Source organism: Panthera pardus, unplaced genomic scaffold, assembly GCF_024362965.1.
Source record: "Panthera pardus isolate Hobbes unplaced genomic scaffold, ASM2436296v1 HiC_scaffold_8, whole genome shotgun sequence".
Lineage (NCBI taxonomy): Eukaryota > Metazoa > Chordata > Mammalia > Carnivora > Felidae > Panthera > Panthera pardus.
In genome coordinates, this window is record NW_026527013.1 from 157017736 (window position 1) to 157039893 (window position 22158).

General features: G+C 38.7%; 1 protein-coding gene across 1 annotated transcript; it reads left to right on the forward strand.

Moving 5' to 3' along the window:
- The first annotated feature begins 14742 nt into the window (after nt 1–14742).
- Nucleotides 14743–15675, forward strand: LOC109268880 (olfactory receptor 2A14-like). The gene has a single exon (XM_019452539.2). It carries the CDS (start codon nt 14743–14745, stop codon nt 15673–15675), a length of 933 nt encoding a protein of 310 aa, XP_019308084.2.
- Nucleotides 15676–22158: the final 6483 nt, after the last annotated feature.

Genomic DNA, 22158 nt, shown 5'->3' on the forward strand with positions numbered 1-22158 from the left:
GAGGTGGTTTGGAGTATTCCAAGCCTGTGGGTTTTCCTCATGGTTCTGGGTCCTTGAATGCACTTTTGAGTCCCTTAATTTAACAAACTCAGTAGTCTTTATCTTTGGATTTCTTATAAAATGAGAATATAAATACTCTTACCATTTAAGCCATTAATACAAAACCTGAGATAAACATTATGAAACAGAAAATTGTAGTCTAGTCCTATTTATGAACAGAGATGCAAATATCTTAAAGAAAATATTAGTAAAATAAGTCCACAAAATAATATTACATTTTGATAAAGTTTTTATCTTCCAAATGCAAGAATTGCCTAACATTAAAACAATGAAAATAATTCACCGCATTAAAAAGATATATATCAGTAGATCCAAGAAAGTGTTTGACAAAATTCAACATCAATTCATGATAAAACTCTTTAAACCTAGTATAACAGTAAGTATTCCTAAGAGGATCTACCAAAAAACAAAAGAACACATATAATAGATATCATTCTTACTGCTGAAATGCTAGCACCTTTCCCTGTAAGATAAAAAATAAGATAAAGATGTAGACTATCACCACTTGTTTTCCGTGCTTTAACCTTTTTACTAGAGACCCTAACCGGCACAGTTAGACAAAAAGGAGAAATACATGTGCACACACACACACACTTGCAGAGGAATAAACAGACTGTGATTATATACAAGTGACATGATTATAGATGTAGGAAATCCAAAGAAATCTTTTGATATATTATTAAAATTATAAGAAACTTCAGCAAAGTAGCTTGATACAAAATCAATACAACGATCAATTACATTAAAAAAATTTTTTTTAATGTTTATTTCTGAGACAGAGCATGCGTGGGGGAGGGGCAGAGAGAGAGGGAGACACAGAATCCGAAGCAGGCTCCAGGCTCTGAGCTGTCAGCACATAGCCCGACACGGGGCTCAAACTCACAGACTGTGAGATCATGACCTGAGCGGAAGTCAGACGCTCAACCGACTGAGCCACTCAGACGCCCCTCAATTACATTTTTTATATAACAACAAATAATTGAAATGAAATTTTGCAAAATGCTAGTGAGACTATAGGACTTCGTTTTAAAACTCTTAGGAATAAATTTAACAAACTATGTACAAAAAACTATAAAGACAAAATTAGAAAACTTTATTGAGTTCCAATAGTAACTTGTGGAGCCTGGATGGCTCAGTTGGTAAATACACAGGTAAACAACATGAAATATGCCAACTTCTTGGACTGGGAAACATAATAAAGATCCAATCTCCTCAAATTGATTAATATATTTAATGTAGTCCTAATCAATATCCTACAATATTTCAGTGGTGTGGGTATGTGCAGAATACACATTCTGCATTTAGAATACATTCTAAAATGCAAAGGGCCAAGGCTAGTCCAAGTACTATTTAAAAAGATAAAGAATGAGGTGAGAGTATTTAATTTTTCCGTGTGCCATAAAGCACCAGTAAATAAGACAACGTGCTGCTCTTCCAGGCACTGACCAATAAACTGAACAGTGTACGAAGCACAGAAGCAAGATTCATGCCTTTATAAAATGACACTTGCTATATTAGAGATGTGCCATGGCAGTTCTGTGGGGGAAAGGAAGGGCTTTGCAGTAAATAGAGCCGGCACACTTAAGGAACCATGTAGATACTCGAAGGGCAAAAAAACCTCAATTCCTAGTGTTTTCAAGACCTAAGTGTCAAACATGAACTATACATAAAGCTTTTAAAAGATAAGAAGGGGAAGGATTTTTAAAATAACATACAAAATTGTTAGTCACAAAAGAAAACATTGATGAATTTGACTAGATTAAAATTAAGAATGTCAATCAATAAAGGGTGTAAAAAGAGTGGAAAGACAAGATGTGGAGTCCTCTTCTACCTGTTCTTCTAATTTATTGGGTCTCAGACATTACCTCCTCAAAGACCAGCATATTTCAGAGTCACACGTGTCTGGAACAGGTGATTTTCTATCATATCACTCCAGTTTATCTTTGTACCCAAATCACTTTTTACAAAATAAACAGACCTTAGGAATAAGGGTAAAATGGAGATTTTTCTCTTTCCTGTCCACCTGGTAGATGAGCCATTTTCAGATGTTTTGGGTGGGAGAGTTTTCTGACATATAATTACTCCCTCTCAGCAGATTTTTCCTTGTATTTCGTTGGCCAATATTGAGCCAAATGGTGATCTCTAAATAGTCACTGACAAAGAGGATGAAATTGAGAACTTGGCTTAGATCCATTATGGTTTAATCAGTGAGACCCACTTTCTCTGATAAGTTTACTATCTAATACCTCAAGAATATCAGTACTAGCTCAGGAAGTGGTAATGGCCATAAGGCAGACAACCAATAGTATCTGCTAAATGGTTCAAGTTCTGACGCAAGATTTCTGAAATCTTGAGTAGGAAATTGAAGTGTGCTAATCTTCTTATCCTTTAGTATTAGGGATCCAATGGATACTCTCTCACATTAAGGCATAATGTTTAAAAACCTAAAGGCTACAACCTCTAAATATAATGAAAAATTGTTATATCAAAGAGATTGTATTAAGAATCTGGTAAGATTAAAAAGGACTCTGAACTAGAATAAACATTTTAGTTACATAGTGGGAACTTAATTTTCCTTCTGCTAGATTATACACACACCCACACACCCACACACACACACACACACACTTAAAAATAGCATGAGGAATATGAAACAATTTTCATTAAAATGTTATCTATTTATCCTTTCCTCCATCTATTTATCCAAGTACACAGAGATATGTGGGAGTCTACTAACCAAATGTGTGGGTGATATTGTTGTATTTTTCTGAACTGCTTATTTTCATTTGGGGAAAATATTCTTTTTACACAAAATAAAGAGTGAAAATACTTTCCTAAAATATCATGTGATTACATTTTGTTAAATTATTCATCTATCTGTCCTATTAGCCCTGAATTTGTTTATTTACTTGAAGAAATCTCTGGGATTTCTTGAGCTATTTAGCCATAATAGTTATTTCAGGGTGCTTTGACCTGGAATAATTTTAGATTTTTTTCTTTGTACTTTTCAGAATTGCTTTATTTTTTACATATGGAGCTCATTTCCATTTTACAACAACAAAAAAGTCATTTTTCCCCCTAAAAGTTGGTGGAGAGAGAGGCTGGTAAAGAAGCATGGAGACTTTGGGGCTCCTGGGTGGCTCAGTCGATTAAGCGTCCGACTCCAGCTCAGGTCATGATCTCACAGTTGGTGGGGTTGAGCCCCGCATCAGGCTCTCTGCTGTCAGCACAGAGCCTGTCCTGGATCCCCTGTCCCCTTTCTGCCCCTCTCTCACTGGTGCTCTCTCTCTCTCTCTTCTCTTAAAAATAAATACACATTACAAAATATTTTTTAAAAAAAGGAGCATGGAGACTTTTAAGAAAGAGGGTAACATGAGTGTAGCTCTCCTGTTTACCACTAGAATGTGAGCAAGGGGAATACAGATTTTGTCTCCATCAGTTGTATCCCTTAGTGTCTGACACATTACTGGTTTATGATAAACATTTGATTAGGGAAGATAGTAGTGGTCAGCACCCACTCTCCAATCCTGAGCAGGGTGCAATATAGTGTTGTTGTCGCATTGATCAACCCAACCAAGGAGACACAATTTCTGGAAAAATCTGCTGGAAGAAAGAAACAACACCCCCACCGAAGTCCATTTATCCACAGCACATCAGCAGTGTGAACAAGTTTGTATAGAAAACTCTTGGGACACCTGGGTGGCTCAGTCAGTAAAATATCAACTCTTGATTTCAGCTCAGGTCATGATCTCATGGTTGATGAGTTCAAGCCCTGCATCAGTTCAAGTTCTGTTAGCACTGAGCCTGCTTGGGATTCTCTCTCTCCCTCTCTCTGCCCCTCCTGTGTGCATGCGCTCTCACTCTCTCTCTCTCTCTCTCTCAAAAATAAATAAATAAACTTTAAAAATTAAAAAAAGAAAGAAAACTCTTTATTAGGCTAATATTTTCCCTCACCTGATTTCTAAGCAGGAAGTATATAGCAATTAACAGCTTATAGATACAAGTAATAAAGGTGATAGTAACCAATTGCTGTGTTTTTCCCCCCACCTGGACTCTTAGTCCCTCTTCCTAAGGTTTTCTCTATGTTTCAATTCCCATCAGCCGCCTCAAATAATATGTCCATCCTTCAGGAGATTTCCATTCTCCTTCTATCTGGACTGGCTGTTCCCTGGCAATACCATCTGCCTTTACCCTGTGTTAGACTCCTTAGTTCATTAATCTCATGTCTTCCTCTTTCTCAGTGTAGTCCCCTTGTTTTGATGGAGCACATCCTTAAACAGCTTCATACAGTTAGAGATGTTTATCATGACAGAAGTTGTGGTGAAAACAGTCATCAACACTTCTCATTTCTTATCATCATTTATACTATTTTATCTTCTTCAAACGCCCCATTGAAATTCTATGTGCAAGGTTGAATGAAAAGGGAAGGGAAGGGAAGGGAAGGGAAGGGAAGGGAAAGGAAGGGAACAGACTCATGCCCTCTGCAGGAGGATGTACTATCTCAGAGATGGCAAAATATTAACATGATATTTAGGTATTGTATTTGTGATCTGTAAACACTTCTATCTCTATACTGATCTTTAAAAATTTTTTTTTAATGTTTTATTTATTTTTAAGACAGAGAGAGACAGAGCATGAGTGGGGATGGGGCAGAGAGAGAGGGAGACACAGAATCTGAAGCAAGCTCCAGGCTCTGAGCTGTCAGCACAGAGCCCGACACGGGGCTCGAACTTGAAAACCATGAGATCGTGACCTGAGGCAAAGTCGGATGCTCAACCAACCAACTGAGCCACCCAGGCTCCCCTATACTGACCTTCTTTAATAAAGGTCCATCACTAATGATAGAGCCAAGTATACTTTATAATACCTATTCTTACTAAAATATAAAATATTAGTCAATAGAATTATTGATAATAAAAGAAGTCTAAGACTTTTCACAAGGAATGCTTTTGCTTCCTCCACTTCAAAGATTAGAAACAAAATAGTAGAGACAAACTATAAGCCCCTTTGTATCCACAATACACTGTGTTAAATATTGTCATACTGTTCAATCAAAAGAAATAAAAGTGGTAACTATACATATTTGAATGAGGATGCACCAACTTGGTTCTATCTGGGTATTGGTGAGTGAAACATATTCTTCTGTAACAATCTTGTTTTCCTTGTAAAATACAGGAAATGCAAACAATAAAAATAATAAGGGTGTAAAATTATTTAAGCACAATTTTGAAGGATGTTATAATAAGTGCCATTAGTCTTCCAGAGAAGGGAGACCAGTTGGGGTTTGGGTAGGTGAAGAGGGCTCCCTGAATGCTTTGAAGGATTGGTATTATGTTTGAAGTGAAATGGACACTACAAGGATAAAATTGACTTGGAACAAGGAATAAGCATCTCAAGAGTGGGAGCGGTGAGGGAGTAGTACTTGAATAAAATTCAGAGTGTGTGTTGAAGAATAAGGAGGTATGTGGAGGGAGGCTCTATCCACCCAGGTTATTTTAAGAAAAGAAATAACTCCAATATGCCTCGCTTCCATATATATATATATATTTTTTTCCCCTGTCCAATAGATTAAATACTTTTATTTTGAAGTGTCTTTTCTACCACAGTTTAAGAACTGAAACTTTAGATAGACCCTCTGGAAGTTAGAAGTGGAAGGACTTTCTTATCATCAAACATCACTTAGTGCATGAGAGAGGGTGAGAGAGATTGAGAGAGAGAAATTCATTTCAACTGTAAGTCTTAACTCAGGATGAAGAAATAAAATGTGGTCCAGAAATCTCAAGAAGTTTGAAATGGAGGATAAACTTCAGAAAATTAAGGGAGAGGGGCACCTGGGTGGTTCAATCAGTTAAGCGTCTGACTTCAACTCAGGTCATGATCTCACAGTTCGTGGGTTCAAGCTCCGCGTTGGGCTCTGAGCTGATAACTCAGAGCCTGGAGCCTGCTTCGTGGATTCTATGCCTCCCTCTCCCTTTCTGCCTCTCTCCCACTCATGCTCTGTCTCTCTGTCTCAAAAATTAAAAATAAACATTAAAAATGTCTTTACAAAAAGAAAATTAAGGGAGAAATATATCTAAACTGCCAAGTCAAAAATACTTGTAAGTCAGAAATGTTCAGTGATTATCTGGCAATAACATTCCTCTATTAGGAGAAATCTATTTCTCCGAGATGATGTCTTAACAGGACCCATGGGACCCCTACCATGAAAGATCAAGCGATCACAGCCTCTTTTCTACAAACAGAAAGAATTCCAGTGTGGGGAAATTTTAAGACTGGTAAAATACATATTGAGAGAAATTAATTTATGACATGATCTTGAATTTTTTTTATTTACTGTGCCAGGGTCTTGCATAGTTTAGAGACATCCTGACCTCACCTAACCCCAAGCAAACACAAAAACACACACACAAGTCCCAAACAAATGCACATAAAAATTCCCAGGGGACATCAAAAGAGCAAAATGAATACACATGGGAAATCTGTTTAGTGGTTCGCCTGCCGAAAGAAAAGTAGCAAACTTTAAATCTCTCTGAGGAGAATGGGAGTGGATGGAATGCTATGTGGTTCTGTCCCTTGAATCATTATCTGTGTCTGCAGGGAGGGAGCTGGGTTCAAATGACGACAGAAGAAAGCCCTTGCTTGCGGAAGCAGATCTATCATCAGGTTCCGCCAAGAGAACCGTGTCTATGGGCTTCACCTCCCGATGAGACCCCTTTTGCACAGGAGAGTTAATTTTGGTCCTTCCCTGTGCGGTTTCTTTTAAACCCAAGGCTATGTTTGAAGAAAAGAACACAGATTATACCACTGTAAGTAAATGTGGTTCATAGCCCCTAGAAGGGGTTTGCAGGTGGGATATGGGGAAAGGGGGTAGGAATGAAATTGCTGGCTCTGGGCATTAGTGACTAGCTGCCTTCCATGTGGCCCTAAGCCTACCTTCAGAACTAGAGTCCTGGTGAGGATCTCTAGGTACCGCTCCCTGTCTGCTTCTGGCCCTCTAGGACCATCTGTCCACACTCCCCTCATCGTCCTCATGTGGCAGCTCTTAGCTTTGTCTTGACTGTGTGAGAGAAGAGGAATCAGCATGTAGGATACGGTCTGACTAAAGGGCTACAAAGAACTTCAGAGGTCACGTGGCCCAGGTGTCTCTCCTTACAAATAAAAAAATCCTGAAGTCACAGGTAAGTGGTTCCTTGCCCTGAGACGGATCTTCCTTCCCTGCCTGTTAAACGCCTGCCCCTGCAGACATGGGGAAACATCCTCTGCCCAAACAGGACCCACTAATTGCTTGCCCGGGAGACAGATAGCATTCTCTTACAAGGGAAACCCAGGTCTGTTGATGTACTGATTCTCTTTTTGTTCTATGTTTCAGCAGAGGAACATTATGATTCTTAACATATTTCCTTATTGGATCCAGAAGTTACTCTGCATGGTGGCTTCTAAATCCCCAAATAGATCATTAAGCACTTATTAAATGTCTTGTGTAAATTAACCCATGAGGTAGGGTTATCGTTCAACCCATTTCGCAGCTGGTGATGCTGACGAAGGGAGAGGCTCAGAGAGGTTGCAAAACTACATATGCAGCCACATCAGAATGGAAACCCAGGCAGTTGAGCCCAGAATCCATGTTTGTTTGTTACACTCCTGCTCGGTAAGATCAAGTCTTGAAGTCACTGTTGGAAGATGCTAAGTAATTTCTGAGTAAGTGTGAAAATTGCCCCAGAACCCCATCTTTGACACCCCAGGACTCTCCCTCAGAGTGATCATTACATACTCTCACTGTGGGTCAGTGTTAAATACCCAAAGTACAGCCTCCTTTCCTTTCAAGAGATTTTTGAGTTTTAAAACCTGTGTTTTCTTCCTGAATCCGGGAGTGAGTTTCCTTTAAAGGATTTTTCCTTTTCTTTAAAATCTGTTTGAAACTTAATTTTTTAAATCAGTATATAAAAACATTAACAGAAATGAAAGTAATGTGGTGTGTTTTCTTTTTTCTTTTTTTTTTTTTTAATGTTTATTTATTTTTGGTAGAGAGACAGAGCGTGAGTGGGGGAAGGGCAGAGAGAGAGAGACAGACAGAATCCGAAGCAGGCTCCAGTCTCCCAGCTGTCAGCACAGAGTCCCATGTGGGCTCGAACTCAAAAACCGTGAGATCATGACCTGAGCTGAGGTCAGACGCTTAACCACCTGAATCACCCAGGTGCCCCTTTTTTTCCTTTTAATTTTTTAAATGTTTATTTGTTTTTGATAGAGACAGAGTGCGAGTGGGGGGAGGGGCAGAGAGCAAGAGGGAGACACAATCTGAAGCAAAAGTGGTGCGTTTTCTATTTCAACTCCAAAATAACCAAACGGAGGCAAGATAAATGTGAGTTTACAATCTCATTATTTTGTTGGATCGCTAATGCTGATGATTTGGACTCTTTCTTGACATTTGTGGTCTTATTAATGCTATTAGCCACAGTTAACCTTTCTGTAACTCGTAGAATATGCCAGTTTAATGTAGTTATTCTTCACCGCCACCCTTTAGACCTCTGTTGTCACTTTTTTATGGATGAAAACAATGAGTTGAGGGGCACCGGGGTGGTTCATTTGGTTAAGTGTGCGACTCTTGATCTCAGCCCAGGTCTTGATCTCTGTCTGGGTCCTGAGTTCAAGCCCGGCATTGGGTTCCGTTCTGGGTGTGAAGCGTGCTCAACAAACAAACAAACAAACAGCAGCAGTGAGGCATAGACTAAGTGGCTTTAGTTCATAAGCTCACCTTGCAGAATGGAGATTGGGGTGATGCTCTGATCAGCACTGTTAACCATGGTGCTTTCATCCTTGCTCAGGATCTTGCTATTTTCAGTCCCTGTGAATTTTCATGCTGTGGAAGAACAGAGAAATGTATCCATGAAACTTGCCCTTGTTCTGTGCACTGAAGATCTTTCTTTAATATGTAGCTAAGGTGGCACTAAAATCATTGTAGACATTTTTCTCTTTGTTATTTGCCACAGGCTTTTTCTCAGAGGAAAACCAAACCTGACTTGAGCTGTGAAATTCAAAATGCAAAACCACGCCAACATTTAAAAGAGAAAAAATGCTCTCACCTTCTATTGCATTCTATTTTCCTTGTCCTCACAGATGAGCTGACCAGCAACTGGTATGTGTAGTTAGCCGTCATTGTAGAGTGGTCTCCTCGCGACCTTCCTACAAAACTGTAAAAGGGTGCAGTTCACATCCTGCATGACATATGGTGTGTTTGTAGTTCACAGTTTATGAAACAAATTGTTTCGCTAAGAATTCTATTTGCCTCTCTATTCATTCCTGCCATTTTGGAAATAGGCTACCAGTTTCTTTCAGATGTCTTAGAAAACAAATTACATGTAAACCTCCGTAAGTCCAGATTGCTTTCATTATGCACTTGGATTAATCAGACAATTCTAATCATTTGGGAAAGGGAAGCTAATGACTGGCGTAGCTGATAGCTGACGCATCCATGTGTCTGCTGTCCAGGGTCACTGGCCTGGGCGCAGTAGGAACACGAGGGACCCATCACAGATGAGCCCACTGTGCTTTTCCTTTGGTCCACTCTCAGGATTCCATGTCAGGCCCAGAGAGCCTGTCCTGGGCACAGGCTCTGTGCTCAGCCTACCTTCCTTCTCCTACCCACCTGATAATATGAAGCTCGTATCACATTTCATCTCCTATGACTCATCCAAAGGGAATCTTTGGAAAGAAATTTAGTCTTTCCTGCCTCCTGTGTCTTTATTAGCTCTAAGACCTGCATATAAGACTTGTTTCCAAAGGCATTATCAAATTTTCTGTCATTACTTTTGCCTTGCTTTCCCTAGTGACAGAATGTGCTTATTCAAGAAGAGCCTTAAATGTTGACAAGATGTTCCTGTTCCTGGAGGACTTGGGCGTTAGGAGCTCTCTGAACCCCCCTATTTGGTTTGATTCACTGGGACCCATTAACACAATATTTGGTCTGTCCACAAAATGCCATATTCCATTCTGTCATTACATATGCATTGTCCAAACAATTGAACAGTTTCCCATTTCATATCTGCTAATTGGAAGTTCAATATACATCCTTTAACTGTGCTCTCTTTGCATGAATTTAAAAACAAGTCAAAAGTAGACCTATCAGCCCAAATAAAATCCGTAATATTTGAGTGACTTTGTAAGATATTTTACCAATCGTAGTTTGTTGCTATTTCTTGGCACCTCCAGTGAAGTGTGCACCCAAAACCTAGGAAGTTAAGATGACCACCTTTTTCTAAGAGAAACACCAAATCCACATAGGCATAGACACGTAAGTTCCTGTGAAAGAGGGTGAATGTCTCTCAAATTTGCAATTCTGCTCACTCTGCACATTGTCTACTAGTAAGCACGCTGGTCAACCACAAGAATATGAATAAAGTGAACTCACAGAGGGGAACAGGAAAGTACCACTTGAACAGTATCCAGGGGAAGAGGAGGCCTTCATGAACTGGCTTGGAATAAAAAGTCCCCTCCAGTAGGCAGGGCGATTCTAAGTGACTTTTTCTAAGATCCTGATGGAAAGATTCCTGGACTGGATGATTGCTAAACTCTCTGTCACTTCTGAGTCTGCTTACAGGTACTGGTTTTATTTCTGTCCTCAGTGTTTCAGTTTTTCACCTCCAATCCCCAAAAGCTGCATTGCAAATAAGGAAACTAAAAGGGCAATACGGTGTGCATCTCTGAATGACAAAGGTCCTTTCTCTGGCCTGTACAAAGTCACAGCTCTGCCTGTACTCTTTTTCATATTTTGGCAGGTGTTGCAATAATTTTCAACCTGATTTCAGATCTATTTCAATTTAAAAAAAATTTTTTTAATGTTTTATTTATTTTTAAGACAGAGCAGAGCATGAGTGGGGATGGGCAGAGAGAGAGGGAGACACAGAATCTGAAGCAGGCTCCAGGCTCCAAGCTGTCAGCACAGAGCCTGAAGTGAGGCTCAAACTCACAAACTGTGAGATCACGACCTGAGCTGAAGTCGGTAGCTCAACCGACTGAGCCACCCAGGCGCCCCTATTTCTACTTTTATTTGAAGGAAGATCTTGATCTTTTTCTCTATTAGGATGATTCAGGAAAAAAACATCTGCATAAAAAAAAAATGAGCTTGAGGTTTTCCATTTCCCCATTCCTGTCAAAGGTTACTATTTTTTATAATGTACTGATATATTTCTCCCAGTTGAAACTCTCAGAAAATCTGCTCTGATGTGAGATTCCTGGTAAAATTTGGGGAGGATTACTCTCAAGATGAGCAGGAACAATGTGCAAATTTTGTTTTATGTTACATTATAGATTTTTCCAAAATGAAAATATCTTGTTTCCCCTGATTAATGCATGAAGTTTATTAAACAGACAAACGATTTCTATAAAAGATGAATCCCTATACAATCCTACTGTCTGGAAATAATCAATATAAACAATTTCATGTTTAACTTACAGAATTTTCATATATATATATGTATATACATATATATATACATATATATATATATACAAAAGACATATGTGTGTAAATATGTTTATATTTTAAAATATAAGTTGGATCATACTATATACACATTTTTTTTACTTTATGTGGAAAACTTTTCATTCCACTGTACAAAGATCTACATGAAACTTTTTAAAAATTTTTAAATTTATTTTAGAAAGAGAGAGCACACAAGCTGGGGAGGGGCAGAAAGAGAGGGAAACAGAGAATCCCAAGCAGGTTCCTCACTGTCAGTTCAGAACCCACTGTGGGGCTTGAACTCCTGAACCATAAGATCATGACCTGAGCCAAAATCAAGAGTCAGATGCTTAACAAACTGAACCACCTAAGCACCCCTAGATCTATATTAACCTTTTAAATGTCTGCATCATATTCTATGTTATAAAAGTAGCCAGCTATTTTAATCTGCCTCCAACTTGTAAACTTTATGAGCGTTCCTTTTTTCTTTTTTTTTTTTTTTAATATAAGCAGGATTACAATGAATATTTTACATCTTCTTGGTCACCATGGTTCTGGTACATTGGATTTTTTCTGTTCCCAGACCTCACTAAATCCTTCCCACACAGGGATTTTGTCTTTACGGTTCCCTGTGCAAGGAACGTCTACTTTGGCTTTAGACTGGGTGCACCCCCCTTCATCATTTACATTCCACCCATGTGTTTTTTTATTGGAGAGATTTTTTTCCTGACAATCCCATTTAAAGAACCACCACCCCCCTTCAAACCAAGTGACTTTTAATCATATTACCCTGTTTATTTTCTTCATCATACTTTCCACTGTCAACAAATATTTTATTTCTTTGCTCTTGGTTTTTAGGGGTGGTAATCAACCATGGTGTCTCCTTTATCCTGGTCTGAAGAAATAGAGAAATAAACCAAGAAATCAGGTAAAAATTTAAAAAAATATATATTTTATTAGTTATGTTTATTGAAAAACATGGTCTATATCTTTAACAAAATGTCTCTCCAAATTAAAATCCCAATCATTAGCCCATTCCCACCTCTAAACAGGACAGTACATATTCCTGCAGGCTTTAACCTGAAGGAGTAGAAATGTATATGGCCAAAAATGAGAGCAGAGAAAGGGCATCCTCACTTCCTGTTTCCTGTTCTGCAAATCATATAGAGAACAGTGTTTCCATCTGGGGGAGGGAGATTTCTCCTAAATGGAAACATGAGGAGTAGATTACAAATACACCACCTGACATCTTCGCTACCTGTATCTCTTTCAGAATGTGTCTACTTTTGTGTCTACTTTGTTCTTCGAGAGCTTGAAACAGGCCAGAACAGATGATGTATTCAAGGAGTATGTGTTAATGGATTGTTGAAATATAAATTTAAACTGTATAAACTATTCACATATTCCATTTTCAAAGTTCGTAACTTATAATACTTAGTATAGCTGACCATGTGGGAGAGAAACACAATTCTCCCACAGTCAGAGGGAGAAATCGGTATGTTTTTCCTGCAGGTGAGCTGATCATAGGAATCACAAGCTTTCAAATGTCTCTAACATCCGCAATTTGAATTTTAGAATATGTCCTAAAGAAGTAACCATGAATATAGCAGAACTTCAGTTTGAAAGAATATTTATCTCAGTGCTGATAAACATAAGAGAAATGAGAACCAAAAATTTTTCAACAATAAGAAATTAAATAAATTATAATAGAATATATGTTAGTTTTAAATAATATCTGTAAAATATTATTTTAACACATGAAAAATGTTCATTATATTAAGGGAAGAGGGTAGTTTAAAAAGTCTATACAATATAATCCTGATTTTAAAATATGAATTTGAGGATCTAAATTTTTACAGAGAGAGCAATGAAATTATTTTGAAAGTTCTGTTGGATTTGAAACTACTGCCTAATTAGAAAGTAAAGATAGGTCTCAGGCTGTTTCTGGGAAAAATGTGAAGAGAGTGTAAAGGGACAGCATCAGGTCACATGGTTTCTCAGCGTAACATAACCATGTGGCAGTTCCATGACCATTTCTGCCTCTGGACAACCCTAGCCACCTCCCAGGAGGAGCTCCCTGGAAAGAAATATCCAACCAATGCTCCACCTATCCCCACTCCCTGTGACCTGCCCAGAACACATCAAAACAGCAGTGGGCAGTCAGCATGGTAACAGGTGTAGAAGATCTGAGGGGAGTTAATGGCGATAGGAATTGCCAAAGCGGCAAAGACATCCTGATGACAAACAATTCTGTCACACTAGAAAATGAGCTCTGAGATTTGTCTCTGTCTTAAGTTATGGAAGGGAAAGGAGAAAACACCCAAAGAAAATACAATTACAAGATAACTGTTAATGTAAATTCATTTTCCCTTTTGAGTTTCAATCTTGAAAAAGCTGCAAAAATATCATCATATTTACCTGAATGTAGGATATGTACATGTGTTCATTGCTTGCAGCCAAAGAATTCTTTCACTTGTGCCCACATTTCAGCATCTAATGGTCATAAAGTAGTAAATAAACCTCTCAGAATAAAACCACAAACACTGGAGATGGAAAAGAGGTACTAGAAGATGCTTGTAGGGAGTATTAGCTGAAAACGAGGGGCTTACAAAGTTTTAAAGATATCATAAAATTGAGAATTTACTTAGAAGGCATTTCAAATCTGAAATAAATGGGTAGAAAAGCATGTGTGAAGGTAAAAGGATAAGTAAGCAACATATATAAAGAAAAGGACCCTAATCACTTCATATCTTGGACCAAGAAGACAAGCAAACTTAGGAGACAAAAATATCTCCAGTGCAGATGTTCCGTCTGGGTTGTCTCACTTCTAACTCTAGTAATAATCAAGACTCGCACCCTTGAAGGGAAGCCAGAACACCTGAATCCTCCAAAACAACATATGTTTGCGTGTGTGTGTGTGTGTGTGTGTGTGTGTGTGTGTATGCTCTTAGGTGCAGTATATGATGTATCATGTTGTAATATTACCTATAACAAATTGTATACATATATATCCTGCCATTCCATTGATACAAGTGGAATTTTCTGGTTTACATGAGCACACTGTTTTTTAACATATCTAAAGATAAATGACCGTAAATCCATCCAGAGTAATATATTTCAAAATGCTCATTCTGTAACATTTAGTAATATTCTGTGTCTTGATTGTCCTGGAACTCTGATCTTCTGGTTGTGAACATGGATTTGTCTGTCTCTGCCATAGGAGCATGGGAAGCAACCAGACATGGGTCACAGAAGTCACCTTGCTGGGATTCCAGGTTTATCCAGCACTGGAGTTTTTTCTCTTTGGACTTTTCTGTCTCTTCTATACCCTCACTCTTCTGGGGAATGGGGTCATCTTAGGGCTTATCTGCTTAGACTCTAGACTGCACACCCCCATGTACTTCTTCCTCTCCCATCTGGCCATCGTTGATATGTCCTATGCTTCCAACAATGTACCCAAGATGCTGGCAAATCTTTTGACTCAGAGAAGAACCATATCCTTTGTTCCTTGCATTATGCAGACTTTTTTGTATCTAGCTTTTGCTCACGCAGAGTGCCTGATTTTGGTCGTGATGTCCTACGATAGGCTTGTGGCGATCTGCAATCCCCTCCATTACACTGTCATCATGAGCTGGAGAGTGTGCACAGTCCTGGCCATCACTTCCTGGGTATTTAGCTTCCTCCTGGCCCTCGTCCATTTAATTCTCATCCTGAGGCTGCCCTTCTGTGGACCTCATGAAATCAATCACTTCTTCTGCGAAATCCTATCTGTCCTCAAGCTGGCCTGCGCTGACACCTGGCTCAACCAAGTGGTCATTTTTGCGGCCTGTGTATTTATCTTACTAGGGCCCCTCTGCCTGGTGCTGGTGTCCTACACGCGCATCCTGTTCACCATCCTGAGGATCCAGTCTGGGGAGGGCCGCAGAAAGGCCTTCTCCACCTGCTCCTCCCACCTCTGCGTGGTGGGGCTCTTCTTTGGAAGCGCCATTGTCATGTACATGGCCCCCAAATCCCACCACCCCGAGGAGCAGCAGAAGATCCTCTCCTTGTTTTACAGCCTTTTCAACCCTATGCTGAACCCACTGATCTACAGCCTGAGGAACACAGAGGTCAAGGGTGCCCTGAGGAGAACGCTGTACAAACAGAGGCACGTATGAAGGATACCAAAAACCAACATGGGGAAAGGCATTTTGCTCCCAATGAAATCTGGCAGGTGGCATTTTCACCTTGTGCTATAAAAAATACCACATTAACATAGAATCTTTTAGACTTAAATATACAACCTGAAGCCATGTAGACTTTAGAAAATAAAATAGATGAATGTCTTCATGACCATTGGTAGGCAAAGATTATTAGAGATGATGCAAAAAGCACAAGACATAACGTTTGCAAAATTGATAAATATTAGACCTTTTCAGAATCATTCTGATTTTCAATATTCCTGTGAAGAAAGCAAGCCACATACCAAGTGTTTTGTACATTTGTACATTTGTGGGTTCCTATAAAAGGCAAATCTTTGCCATGTAAAGAAAGGGCATCACCATGCAGGCAGGGTGGTGGTGGAGACTGCAGGCCCTTTTGACAGCCTCTGTACAGCATGACAAAGCTCACGAACTTCTAAGATGTGTCAAGTTCATCAGCTGGGAGGAAAAGGAACTGTTTGGAATAACGGAGTATCCTCATCAATATATAATGATACACAATAAAAACTAGTTTCAGTACAAGACTTTAAACTGAGATAGGGTAACTGGTTTTGTCTTCAATTGACTGGAACTGAGAAATCAGTGAATCTTGGCTAATTATAATGACACCTGTCATGATAATCTGGTAAATGGACAAGGGCCAAACCTGTTGGAATGTCATAGCAAATACGACTATAATTGTTACATATCTCTGATATGTTCTGTAATGAAACTGAATTGTACCATGACTATGCTCTGCTGTGAGGTAACATTGACATTATTGCTAAAATTCAGCTACATTATGTAAGTAAGTGATATGACAATGCTGATATTGATGACCAAATGTATTGGGAGATCCAGTTAAATCTTTCACAAGTTGTCATATCAGTGGAAAATGGCTGGTCTTAGGCAGAACTTGATTTAACTAACCCACAGCTCATTTCTATGCTAAATAGCTCTGCACAAGGTTATTACAAGGTATGAACAACATAGCTCCAAGGAGAACAAGTCATCAAATTAGTATCAAAAATGTGAAAATGTATGTCATGGCTTTATAGGCTATAGATGTTTCTTTGAGTCTGTGCCTCGTCTCCACTGACTCCTCCAAATATGGGCCATATTCATGTTATTGCTTCTTCTATTATTTTAAGTAAAACATTGCTGTACCTGTTATCTAAGTGCTCTTCTAAATGTAGATGCTGAGAAAAATATGGTCATTGTGCTGTAAGAGCATCAGGCCGAGGGCCAGGTGTGTGCACTGTGCAAAAAAAGGGTTCTCTTAAACTTGTATAAATTAGGAATTAAAAGGAACTTTAAAATATGCTGGTCTTGTTACTTAGCATGAGACACAGAAATGGAAATTTGTGTCCCTGTGAGTTAAGTGTCAGAATTACTTTGATTATCTGGGGAGGGAGTCCTGGAGGTGCATGTGGCAGATGATAAAGAGAGTCACAGGATAGCACCTGTCTGAGGAAAGGTACAGGATCTAGAAAATGAAGGCACTGCTCTGTAATTAAGAGACTGTGGGTGGTGGGATCCTCAAGATGGCCCCCTGAGGAACCTGCCCCTCTTTTTTAATCAAGGGCTAATCTGGGCTCTGCTGTGAAGATGTTTTGCAAAACCAACTGATCTTAAACTCTGGAGGTTATGTTGGTGGGCCTAATCAGGTCTGGTGAGCTTTCCAAAAGCAGGGTGTTTTCCCATCTAACAGCAGAGGAGGAGGTCAGGAGATCTCAAGTGTGAGGATGGAGGGCGCCCTCAATGAGGACTGCAGGAGGACTGCAGACCCAGCCACATCTTTGAATTTAGCCTGTGAGACAGAAACGGAGAATCCGACACCAGAACTTCTGACCCAGAGAAACTGAGAGATAACACTTGTAGCTTAGGGTTTTTGTTGTTGTTGTTAATGTGTCTGGGTGTTTTTTTTTTACATTGTGTGTGTGTGAGAGAGTGTATGTGTGTGTGTGTATATGAACGTGTATATATATGTATATATAATTTTTAATTTTTTTTAATTCCAATATAATTAACATACAGTGTTATGTTAGCCTCAGGTGTACAACATAGTGATTCAGCAATTCTATACATTGTTCAGTGCTCATCATAAGACTACTCTTAATCCCCTTCCCATGTTTCCCATCCCCACACCCACCTCCCTTCTGGTAACTGCCAGTTTGTCCTCTATAGTTCAGAATCTTTTTTTGTGTGTGTCTCTTTTCCTTTCTCCGTTTGTTTTGTTTCTTAAATTTCACATATGAGTGAAACCAAATGGTGGTATTTATCTTTCTCTGCCTGATTTATTTCACTTAGCATTATACTTCTACAACCATCCATGTTGGTACAAATGAAAATATTTTATTCTTTTTTAATGGCTGAGTAATATTCCATTGTGTATATATATATATATATATATATATATATGCCATATGTGTGCTGTTTTAAGCTGATACGTTTGTGTTCATTTGTGGCAACAACAAGAGAAAACTATAAAACTATTGGTATCAGATAAGATTCATTTGTTTCCAGCTCTGACCCTTTCTAGATTGGCAATCTACCAATTAGTTTAGTGGTACTCTAATATATGGTTTCCAGACCTCTTTGAACTCTTAAAAATTACCAAGGACTGAAAGACATTTTTATGTGGTTGTATCTTTTTAATTTAAACATAATTTATTGTCAAGTTAGCTAACAACAGAGTACACAGTGTGCTCTTGACTTCAGGGATAGATTCCCATGATTCATGGCTTACATACAACACCCAGTGCTCATCCCAACAAGTGCCCTCCTCAATGCTCATCATCCATTTTCCCCATCCCCTGCCCGCTACCCATCAACCCTTAGTTCTTTGTATTTAAGAGTCTTTTATGGTTTGCCTTCTCTCTGTTTGAAACGATTTTTTCCCCTTCCCTTCCCCCATGGTCTTCTGTTAAGTTTCTCAAATTCCACATATGACTGAAAACATATGGTATCTGTCTTTCTCTGACTGACTTCTTTCACTTAGCATAATACTCTCCAGTTCCATCCATGTTGTTGCATAATGACAGGATTTCATTCTTTCTTACTGCCAAGTAGTATTCCATTGTATATATAAACCACATATTCTTTATTTATTCATCGGTTGTTGGACCTTTGGTCTCTTTCCATAATTTGGCTATTGTTGAAAGTGCTGCTATAAACATTGGGGTAAATGTGCTCCTATGAATCAGCACTCCTGTATCCTTTGGATAAATTCCTAGTAGTGCTATTGCTGGGTCATAGGGCAATTCAGTCTTTAATTTTTTGAGGAACCTCCACACTGTTTTCCAGAGTGGCTGCACCAGTTTGCATTCCCACCAACAGTATAGGAGGGTTCCTGTTTCTCCACAACCTCTCCAACATCTGTTGTCTCCTGAGTTATGAATTTAAGCCACTCTGACTGGTGTGAGGTTGTATCTCATTATGGTTTTGATTTGTTTTTTCCTGATGATGAGTGATGTTGAGCATCTTTTCATGTGTCTATCAGCCATCTGGGGATGTCTTTGGAAAAGTGTCTACTCATGGCTTTTGCCCAATTCTTCACTGGATTATTTGGTTTTTGGGGTGTTGAGTTTGGTGAATTCTTTATAGATTTTGGATACTAACCCTTTATCTGACATGTCACTTGCAAATATCTTTTCCCATTCCATCGGTTGCCTTTTAGTTTTACTGATTGTTTCCTTTGCAGTGCACAAGCTTTTTACCTTGATGAGGTCCCAATAGTTCATTTTTGCTTTTATTTCCCTTGCCTTTAGAGACATGTCGAGCAAACAGTTGCTGTGGCTGAGGTCAAAGAGGTTGTTTCCTGTTTTCTCCTCTAGGGTTTTGATAGTTTCCTGTCTCACATTTAGGTCTTTCATCCATTTCGAGTTTATTTTTGTGTATGGTGTAAGAAAGTGGTCCAGTTTCATTCTTCTCCATGTTGCTGTCCAGTTCTCCCAGCACCATTTGCTAAAGAGACTGTCTTTTTTCCATTAGATACTCTTTCTTGCTTTGTCAAAGATTAGTTGGCCATACCTTTGTGGGTCCAATTCTGGGTTCTATATCCTATTCCATTGGTCTATGTGTCTATTTTTGTGCCAATACCATACTGTCTTGATGATGACAGCTTTGTAGTAGAGGCTAAAGTCCGGGACTGTGATGCCTCCTGCTTTGGTTTTCTTTTCCAACATTACTTTTGCTATTTGGGGTCTTTTGTGGTTCCGTACAAATTTTAGGATTGTTTATTCTAGCTCTGAGAAGAATGCCCGTGCAATTTTGATTGGGATCACCCTGCATGTGTAGATTGCTTTGAGTAATATTGACATTTTAACAATATTTCTTCTTCCAATCCATGAGCATGGAATGTTTTTCTTTGTGTCTTCTTCGATTTCCTTCATAAGTTTTCTATAGTTTTCAGCATACAGATCTTTTACATCTTTGGTCAGGTTTATTCCTAGGTATTTTATGGTTCTTGGTGCAATTATGAATGGGATCAATTTCTTGATTTCTCTTTCTGTTGCTCCATTATTGGTATGTAGAAATGCAACAGATTTCTGTATACTGATTTTGTATCCTGTGATTTTGCTGAATTCATGTATCAGTTCTAGCAGCTTTTTGTGTAGTCTTTTGGGCTTTCCATGTAAAGCATCATGTCATCTGCAAAAAGTGAAAGTTTGACTTCTTTCTCAATTTGTATGCCTTTTATTTCATTTTATTGTCTGATTGCTGAGGCTAGGACTTCCAGCATTATGTTAAACAACAGTGGTGAGAGTGGACATCCCTGTTGTGTTCCTGATCTCAGGAGGAAAGTTCTCAGTTTTTCACAATTGAGGATGATATTAGCTGTGGGCTTTTCGTATATGGCTTTTATGATGTTAAGGTATGTCCCTTCTATCCCGACTTTCTTGAGGGTTTTTATTAAGAAAGGATGCTGAATTTTGTCAAATGCGTTTTCTGCATCAATTGACAAGATCATATGGTTCTTATCCTTTCTTCTATTAATGTGATGTATCATATTTATTGACTTGCAAATATTGAACCAGCCCTGTAGCCCAGGAATGAATCCCACTTGATCATAGTGAATAATTATTTTAATATATTGTTGAATTTGATTTGCCAGTAACTTGTTGAGAAGTTTTGCATCCATATTCATCAGGAATATTGGCCTGTAATCCTCCTTTTTAGTGGGGTCTCTGTCTGGTTTGGGAATCAAGGTAATGCTGGCTTCATAGAATGAGTCTGGAAGGTTTCCTTCTGTTTTTATATTTTGGAACAACTTGAAAAGGATAGGTATTACCTCTGCTTTAAATGTCTGGTAGACGGGGCGCCTGGGTGGCTCAGTCAGTTGTGCGTCCGACTTCGGCTCAGGTCAGGATCTCACGGTTCGTGAGTTCGAGCCCCGTGTCAGGCTCTGCGCTGACAGCTCCGAGCCTGGAGCCTGTTTTGGATTCTGAGTCTCCCTCTCTCTGCCCCTTCCCTGCTCATGCTCTGTCTCTCTCTGTCTCGCAAAAATGAATAAACGTTAAAAAAAAATTTTTTTTTAAATGTCTGGTAGAATTCCCCTGGGAAGCCATCTGGCCAAAGAACTCTTATTTGTTGGCAGATTTTTGATAACTGATTCCATTTCTTTGCTGGTTATGTGTTCAAATTTTCTATTCCCATTTGAGTTTTGGTAATGTGTGAGTATCTAGGAATTTTTCCATTTCTTCCAGGTTGTCTAGTTTGTTGGCATATAATTTTTCATAGTATTCTCTAATAATTGTATTTCTGTGATGTTCATTGGCATCTCTCCTCTTTTATTTGTGATTTTATCTATTGGGGTTTTCTCTCTTTTCTTTTTTGAGAACACTTGTTTATTTTTTCAAAATACCATCTCTTTGATTCATTGATCTGTTCTACTGTTATTTATTTACTTATTTATTTATTTGGATTCTATATTGTTTATTTCTGCTCTAATCTTTATTATTTCTCTTCTGTTGGCTTTGGGGTTTCTTTGCTATTCTTCTAGTTCCTTTAGGTGTGAAGTTAGGTTTTGTATTTGTGATTTTTCCTGTTTCTTGAGATAGGCCTGGACTGCAATTTTTTCCTCTTAGGACTGCCTTTGTTACATCCCAAGGTTTGGACTGTCATGTTTTTATTTTCATTTGCTTCCATATATTTTTTAATTTATTCTTTAATTGCCTGGTTGACCCATTCATTCTTTAGTAGGATGTTATTTAGCCTCCATGCATTTGGAGGATTTCCAATTTTTTTCTTGTGATTGATTTCAAGTTTCATAGTGTTGTGATTTGAAAATACACATGGTATGATCTCAATTCTTTTATATTTATTGAGGGCTGTTTTGTGACCCAGTATGTGATCTGTCTTGGAGAATTTTCCATGTGCACTCAAGAAGAATGTGTATTCTCCTGCTTTTGGATGGAAAGTTCTGAATATATCTGTCAAATCCATCTGGTCCAGTGT